Source organism: Aotus nancymaae, unplaced genomic scaffold (genome assembly GCF_030222135.1).
Source record: "Aotus nancymaae isolate 86718 unplaced genomic scaffold, 86718_ANA_hifiasm-v0.15.2.pri h1tg000029l, whole genome shotgun sequence".
In the NCBI taxonomy this organism is placed as follows: Eukaryota; Metazoa; Chordata; class Mammalia; order Primates; family Aotidae; genus Aotus; species Aotus nancymaae.
The window spans coordinates 20,315,099-20,323,733 of NW_026988442.1; the positions used below are offsets into that span (position 1 = coordinate 20,315,099).

The following is an 8,635-nucleotide window of genomic DNA, read 5'->3' on the forward strand; positions in this document are numbered from 1 at the left end:
TCCTCTAAATAAACACCATTTCCATGGTTTTAATAAGCAAAATAGGAAACCATTTTAATAACCAAAAAACAGAAACCAGTCTGAATAAAACTACAATAGACTAGGTTTTAATATTTTCATATCATAAGCAGGGTTTGAAATTGATCCCTTATTTTACATGAAATAAAAACAATTTCTGTTGCGGCAGGTTTGATTTCAACACAGTTGAATCTGTAAAAACCAAAGCTCGTTTCTGATGCAGGACAAATATCCACAATATTTAAAACTGCAAGCACCATGCGGTTCATACAATCTTGTTATTACTGTTAATTTATCAACTAATACAAACTCAAAAACGCATCCGGCCAGCAGCGCCAGCAATTTCAAATGGGAACTTAAAAATACACTTTATTTTGGCATTTTTGTCAGTGCAACTTAAATCCTTTTACTGACCTGCAGAAAAAAAAAGTAATAACAAAGAAAAACACCCATATCTTCCCTATGACTACTATACAACTGAAGAATTGAAGGGGGGGGACACCACCAGGAACTCTTCCTACTACAAAAGCAAGGAAAGAAACACAATGCATTGGTCTAAAGACTTCACTTGAAAGTTGCAAAATTACTCGCCAATGTTGGGTTTCTGGAACATTCTAAGCATGGCAGTTGGTTCAGTGCAATGTCTGGTTATCAGTGCACTGCCAGGGTCAGGGATGGCTAAGCCGCTCACCCTAGGAGCCCCATGGCTCCTACAATTATCGCAGGCCCTGCGGATTCGGAAGGAACGTCAGGGTGATTCTGGTTACAATAAAAAGCAGAGGGGAGGATCTGTTTTCCTTTCTTTCCTTTCTTGTTAAGGGTGTCAGTGTGACCCTAAGACAAGGCTGGAGTCCAGTACACTCCTCTGGAATGCAGAACTTGGTAGCTGCCCTGTCCTGCCCTGCCCTTGTATTCCGGAGCTGGGACCTCGGTTCTCTCCTCAATACCTCTCTCAACACCAACAATGTTGAAAACTAAAGCGGGAGAGGAAAAAGAGGACCGAATGGGGATACGGAAAGGAAAGAAAACATGCAACTTCCAAGCGTGCCCCAAGACAAAGTTGTTTTCTGATGCAAAATGCCCGGAACTTTTTCTTTTTCTTTTTCACTTACAAACAAAAATATCCTAATAATAAACCCAAACAAAGACCCTTAGCTTGCTGCCACGTTCTCTAAGCGGTTTGGCGGGGCGGGTATTTACAAGCCTACCTCTGGGACTGAAACCCCGCACGCAGCCGCCGGAGTTTCCAAACTGCGATCCCTTCTCACCCAAAGAAACAAGGGGAGTATGATCCATGATCAACAACATGCTAAAGTTAAACAAGAAAATGGTACAAAATAGAAATTATTACCATACATGTCCAGCATGCAGGATTAATATTTTTAATGCAGATTTTTTGTATTTTTCTATATAATCGAGCAGGCAATAAAACTGATGAGATTTGGGCGCCGAACGTCCTAACTGAGGCCCATGTCTCAGGGCTGAGAGCCAATGTTCTCCGAACCCTGACAGACAGATCCGTCTGTCTTTCCTTCTTTTGCTCAGCCTCGCCTCTCGCCTGCCGGGACGCCAGAGTCCCTCTCCTCTCCTCTCCTCGCTGCTCTCTTTCTGGCGCGGACTACGCTCCGGGCGGCAAACCAGCGGTCCCGGCTTAAAGCGCAGAGTTCAGAAAGCCAGGAGTCTCCAGATGGCCTTGGTGACTTCTCGGGACTATGCCTCGCCGCCCTCCAGCCTGGAGAGAAGTTGCTCCGGGACCTCCCACCCTCTTGTCTCTCTCCGGCTCTGCTCGAGTCTCGGAGGCGGCGCTGGCGTGCGCTACTCTCGCCTTAGCCAAGGTCCCCTGCCCGCCCGCGCGCCCGCCCGTCGCCCGCGGCCCGCGCGCCGTTCCTCCCTCTCGCTCAAGTCAAGCAGGTCAAGGCTGGGGCCGCGGCAGGGACAGGGTCCGGGGTAGTCTGGGACTGGGGACACGGGAAAGGGAGTCCGGGCCGGGGCAAGGGCGGGGGCCAGAACCGGTCACGACTCACAGAAAGAACTCAGGAGAGGAGGGGCTGTCGCTGGTGGAGCCCGCCTCCCTGAAGCCGGAGTTGGCGAGTTTCTCGCACTTGACCTTGTAGGCGTCTCTCTCGCGGGCCAGCCGGGACACCTCCTGCTTAAGCTGCTCCACCTGCTGAATGAGCTGCGTCTTCTCATTCTCCAGGTGGTGCTTCTGCTGGACGCGTTTATACCTGCAAGACTGGGCGTAGCCCCGGTTCTTCAGGGTCCGCCGCTTCTGCTTCAGGCGGATCACCTCGTCCTTGGTAAAGCCCCGCAGGTGGCGGTTCAGCTCGCGCACGGACATGGACACGAGCTGGTCGTCGGAGAAGCGGTCCTCCACGCTGCCGTTGCCGCCTGCCGCCGTCGCCGAGGCCGTCGCGTGCGGCCCGGGCCCGGGGTGGCTAGTGGGCAGCTGTTGCGCTGGGCTGGCGGCGCTGGACGGCGGCGGCGACGCTTGGTGATGGTGGTGATGGTGCGGGTGAGCGTGCGGACCCAGCTCGTCGTGGGCCACGCCGGCGCCCGGGTACGCGTGGTGCGGGTGAGGGTGGTGGTGATGGTGGTGGTGGTGAGCGCCGCGAAAGCCGTCGAAGCTTTGCAGCGGCTGTGGCACTGGGTGCGAGCCGATGAGCGCTTCCACCGCATCCTCGGGCGTCAGGTTGAGCGCCTCGGGGTTCATCTGCTGGTAGTTGCTCGCCATCCAGTACAGATCCTCGAGGTGCGTCTTCTGTTCAGTCGGGCTGAAGCTGGGCGACGAGGGCACGGAGCTACACGGCGTACTGAGCGGTGTGGAGGACACCGAGCCGGCTGGCTGCAGACGCGTGCAGGGCCTGCCCGGACGCTCCGCGCGCCCCATGGGCTCCTTCTTCACGTCGAACTTGAGCAGGTCGAAGTCGTTGACATACTCCATGGCCAGCGGGCTGGTGGGCAGCTCTGGCCCCATACTCAGCTCCGCGGCCATCGCTGACGAGAGGCGCAGCCGCCGCTGCCGCCCGGGAAACTTTGCGGCCGGCCGGAGCGCGCCGAGCCAAGCGCGGGGGCGAAGAGTGGCGAGCCGCGGAGGCGGGGAGCGAGGGCTCAGCGGACCGGGGCCGCCGGCCAAGCCTTTGTCTAGGGACGCGGCGGCGCGCCGGAGAGTCCCGAGGCTGCCTGCACCGCCCCAGAGCTCGGGGCTGTGCCCGCGCCGGACCTGGCCCTGTCGAGTCGGGCGGGGTGGAGAGGCAAGCGGAGCGCGCGGTGGGGCGGAGGGGAGGCGTGGGGCGAGTGCCGTTGCTCGCTCTCTAGCTCTCTTGCTCTTAAGCTCTCTCGCTCGCAGCCGCTCGCAGCTCAGCGGTGCAGCTGTGCTGGATCGGCGGCGCCGCTGCCTTTTATCGCCTTCCTGATGTCACTGGGGTGCGGGGGCCCGGGCGGCCCGGTGCGCGGGCCAATGGCTGCACGGCCTCCGCGGACCCGCGGCGCAGGGCGGGGCGCGCCTGACAGCTCCCCCGCCCCCCGCGTCAGCTGACTGGCGGCCCGAGCTGCCCGGGAGCTGCGGAGGCCTGGCGGAGCGCTGGAGCGGAGTGGGACGGCAGGCCTGGGCCCACCCCCCTACCCTGCAGGTCCTGGCCCCCGCACGCTCGCCTGGAGTGCGCGCCCCACCTCTAGGCCAAGCCGCAGCTTTCACCTCTTCGCGCTCTCCTCCCTCAGTTCCCTTTGCACCCCACCCCCAGCCCGTGTCACCCCCAAGGAGGCTCAGAATGAGCGCCGGGACAACGCCTCCTGGGCCCTTTGTTCCCAAGCGGCCCCCGCCCAGTGGGCGACGCTCTGTGTGTCCTCGTGGCTTCTGGCCGTGTGTGCCGTGCGTTCTTGTTTCTAGAGATCTGCGCGTTTGTGTGTTGGGGAAGGCAGACTTGGGGCTCCGAGAGTTAAGTTCAGACCCAACTCTTAACCTCAGGGGACCTTTCTCGGGCCAATCGAGGGCCATTCCCTCCTGACTGGTGCAGTGGCAGAGCCCTGAGATTCGACTCCACTGGCCCCGCCGCTCCCCGCGCTCACACCCCCCCCCCCGCCCCCCCGCACCACCACCACCACCACCAATGCTTACGGCGAAGGGGACAGGAAAAGAATCAGCCCAAGGGCTCTGAATTCCTTTCCCCTGCCACAGTCCTGAGCGCCCAGAGCCTCGGGGCCGAAGCCTGCCCTGGACAGTGCTCCGAGTGGCTCTTCGCTGCTGGAGAGCCGGCCCTGTTTTTGTTTAAACGTTTTGTAACGATTAAGCAGATCCCGGCGTCAGCCCGCCGCGGAGAGGCTCAAACAGGCATAAAGTGCGACCCCAAGTGGCCACTGTGCGCAAAGGCGCCGCGACTGCCGGTTCCACGGCCAGAAGGCTTGGACGGCGCCTCGGACCCAGCCAGGTCTCCCCTACCTGGACCAACCCAAGCCAGCCCAGAACGCATGCTGTGTGTGCACCGGAGCCCAGGACAGGTTCCCCTCAAGCCATGTACAGGTCCTCGGGTCCCGTCTTCGCACTCAGCCGCGAGCCGCGAGCTCCGCCCTGGTCGCCCCTGTTGAAATTCCGTGCCCCAGCGTTCGGGGGTGCCCGTCGGCTGCTCCCTGTGCCAGAAGGCCCTGGGCGGAGAAGGGCCGGTAGCCAAAAGTGGAAACGCCACAATGAAGGGGCCCAGGGCTGCCGGGTGAGAAACCTCCCCGAAGCGCAGACGGGGAGACCGAAGCGCACCGCACTAGGCATCCAAACTGGGCTTGGGCACCGCGCACCCTCCCTACGCAGATCCAGGATGGCCAGAATTAACGGGTTCTTCCTGAGACCTCTGCTCAGGCGCGCAAACCGGATAGATCGCAAATTCGCTGGACCGGGAGACCCGACCCGCCTCCCGCGTCGACTTCTGCTTTCCAGTTTTGGGCGTGCGCAGCGAAAGGCCGGAGAGGCGCGCACTGGGTGAGTGAGTTCCAGCCGCTGTCTGCGCTGGACCAGCCCGATTGATGCCGCGCGTAGGGGTCGCGTGAGCCACACCAGTGCGGACGCGCCCAGATTATTTTTAAGTGTTAGAAGGTAAAATACTTGCCACCAATTAATCTGAAAACCCTCTATTCTCTTGCGCCCTCGGGGAGGCTGGGGTACAGCGTGGTCTTGAGCAGCCTATTTTTAATAAAATGAGTGTATCTTAACTAAAACTTGAACTCAAGTCTTATGGGGTGGCAACTTAAACGCTGGAAGCGTAAGTCTACAACCCTCTTTGAGAAGCGTGCTCTCCGCAGAAATGAGTCGGCCGCCTGGAGAGACAGCCTGGGCGGTGCTGCTGCGCCACCCCTGCCAGAAGCTGGGGGTTGGGGACTCGCACCTGGTTAATGTCCCGGTCTTGTTTGCACGCGGTGAGAGCACACTCAGACCATGGCTCAGTGGAGAACGTTTGCAGACCACTCGGGACCGGGTGTCTCGCTCGGGTCTGTGCAGACTATGTATGGCTCCGGCCTCAGGCGGCCAGGGCAGGACAAGCACGCCGGACTCTGCTAGTCCCGACTGAACTAGAGCCGGCAGCGTCCTGCCTCAGGGCCCTAAGAGACCCTCGGCTCCCAGAGTGTTTCTGCCACTGTGGACCTCTGCGTGGGCACCAAGGCGGACGAGCCTAGCTGTGACCCACTCCACCCTGGCCCGCGCGTCCCCTTGGCTCTGCCTAACACTCGCCGTCGAGGACCGAGACCGGAGTCTCAGGAGTGTGGCCCACTGAGGCCCTGGGGATTCCTGCGGCCCCAGGTCTGCGGTTCAGGACCTCCTGTTCTCCTGCGAGCAGTCTGCCTCCGTCTCAGGGTCTCCTGGACGCAGGCTTTGTCTGGGAAAGCACGCTCATCTTTGTCCCTGTGCCTCTGTCTCTGTTGTGGTCACTCCCTTCGCCTGGGCTTTGAGGTATCTCTGTCCATCCCCAGGCTCACCTCCCCACCCAAATCCGTTTCTCTGCCCTTCTCCCAGCGTAGCCACTCCCTTCTCTGCACACCCCACCCCTAAACTCCCCCACCAAAAAATGTTGGAAACAGCCCTACCCCTGCCAGACTGGGTGAATGATGGAGACACGCCGGTGGCCGGTAGCAGCAGAGTGAAGGCTGCTACTGCGCAGCCTACCCCACTTCATGACCCAGCCTCCCCCATCCCGGTTACTGCTGCGCTGAGCAGCAGGGTCTTAGAGCCCCAGGCCCTCTGGCCTCCTGCTCCCGACTGCTGTCGCGGGATGCCACTTCTCATCTCTGGGGTCTCTGAATCCGCATGCCGGGCTCCTAGTTGGATACACAGTAGTACCCGGAGTTTTCACCCTAACTCTAAAACATAGGCAGGGTTGAGGTGAGGAGGGTAGGGGATTGCTGCTGTATACCCACTGACTGGGAGTGTAACACGCTGAAAGAATAAAATAGAAGGGATAGCAGAAGTGAAGAGTTGATGAGGAGTAAAGGGGGGCCAGGAGACACGGAGCGGTGTGTGGAGTCCTAAGACACAATCAAGGGAAGTCGGGGATTTTGCAGCAGCCATGGCCGCTCTAGTGAACAGCTTGTTGTCTCTAGCTACTAAAACTCCAATTTAAGGTGTTCACCCAAAAGCGACCTCCTCTCTACCCACCCCAGGTTGGGCCAGGGGCTGTGCCTCTGGGTCGCACCTCCTCAAGACTCTTTAGTTACAAATGGTGATGGAGGAAACTCTGCAGGGTCCAAGCTGCCGCAGAGCCTTGGAGCATTCGGGGTAAAAGTAGGAGAAGAGTTTATTTCCTAAGGGAATGCGGAGCCCACAGCCAGCCGCCAGGTATGAGGTTCGCCGTGCTGCCCTTGCAGGCCTCTACTCAGCTAAGGGGATAACTCCAGAGAGGCCCGGCGGCGCGCCCTCCCGTGTGCCTGCAAATCAGAGCGGCACTCCTGGCATCCACATTCAGCTCGAAGGTGCGCCGTTCACCCGTCATTTCCCTGCGGGTTGCAGGTGGTTGGTGAGCAAGGAGGCGTCTCTGTGCACGCATGGGTGCTGTTGGAGGCGTGCGGGAGGGGTATGTTCGTGTGTGTGTGTGTGTGTGTGTGTTTGCGCTCGCGTGTGTGTGGAGAGGCGCAGCAGCACGCGGGATGCGGGAGCGGTAAACTTCCAGTCTCAAAGCTCGGTGAGTTCCTGGATTGTACTATGCGAAGTCGCTAAGCAGAGGCCAGTGGTCTCAAGGGCCCCAGAGGCAAGTTCTGCCAGGGAGGGTCCTGAATTAGGGGACACCCCCCCCGCCCCCGCCTCCCGCCGGTGACAGGAGCCTGACTTACGCTTTTGCATCACCCAGATGTAGTGTCACCTGTCTTTTCCAAGGAGCCCTGAGGTCTCTGCCACCTTTTGTGAGGCTCAGTGGAAAGGTATTCTGTTGCTCATTCCGTGGGATCTGCAGGGAAGTTGTTGTCAAAGTCTATGGCTCCCAAGAGGAGACAGGAGGGTTTTCTGGGGGATTTTTGGTTTTGTTTCTTGTCCTTCCTCTTCCTCTTCCCAAAGGCAGCTGTCACTTCCACTTTCCCTTGCCCCATACAACCACTGTCAGATTCCAACCCAGGGCTCCCAAAAAGGTATTCTTGGCTTTCTGGGTTCCGGTGGTCTTTAGGCAACCCAGAGATTTAGAGAGTCCCAATAGGAAGCCAGAGATACACTGACTGTGAAGATCCTGGCAGCCTCCCCAGGGGACCAGGATAATGCCCCAATATATGCAGGAATGTGCACACAAGCGGCGCTCTCTCTCTCCCTCCCCCATAGGAATTTATTATTAAAACTATTTCACTGTTTCTTTTTACTGTGTTTTAATGTAACCAATAAATAATTGTAAATTACATATTTGGCTTACATTCTATTTCTGTTGGACAAGGCTGCATTAGATAGCCACCGGACGGCATTGCCTCCAGTACAGATGGGATATTTGATAATACTTTCATTTGTAAAGGGAGTTGTAAAGCCTTTTGTCATTCACCTTTTTGTTGTTTGTTATTGTCGTTTGTTTTATTTTGTTTTTTGAGATAGAGTCTCATTCTGTCACCCAGGCTGCAGCCTGAAGTATATTGGTGTAATCTGGCTCACTGCAACCTCCACCTCCTGGGTTCAAGCGACTCTCCTGCCTCAGCCTCCCAAGTAGCTAAGATTACAGGTGCATGCCACCACACTTGGCTAATTTTTGTATTTTTAGTAGAGATGGGGTTTCACCATGTTGACCAACTGGTGGTTGGTCTCCAACTCCTGACCTCAGATGATCCACCTACCTCAGCCTCTGTAATTCACCTTTTCACTTAACTCTCCCAACTCTGTGAAGTAGCAACTATTATTATCCCTATTTTACAGAGATAGGTAGGCAGGGAGACAAGAGGGTGGATGCAGATATATCACAGTGTCTTAAGAGCCTTATGCATTTCAACTCATTCAGTCATCACAACCGCCCTATAAGATAAGTAGGATTATCTTCATCTTACACAAAGAATGAGGCTCAAGAGGCTAAATGATTTTTTTGCACTTACACAGCAGTGATGAGCTGGAACTTCTGGTCCCAAGTCCAGTGCTCTGAATACTGTAAAGTGTGTGATCTCTGTCTCAACTGAATAGCAT

At 57.1% G+C, this 8,635-nt stretch overlaps 1 protein-coding gene across 1 annotated transcript; it reads right to left on the bottom strand.

The window, feature by feature from the left end:
• On the bottom strand, nucleotides 1-3,010 carry MAFB (MAF bZIP transcription factor B). Its single transcript, XM_012455016.3, has one exon. The coding sequence runs from the start codon at nucleotides 3,008-3,010 to the stop codon at nucleotides 2,039-2,041; it is 972 nt and encodes a 323-aa protein (XP_012310439.2). The 3' UTR covers nucleotides 1-2,038.
• Nucleotides 3,011-8,635: the final 5,625 nt, after the last annotated feature.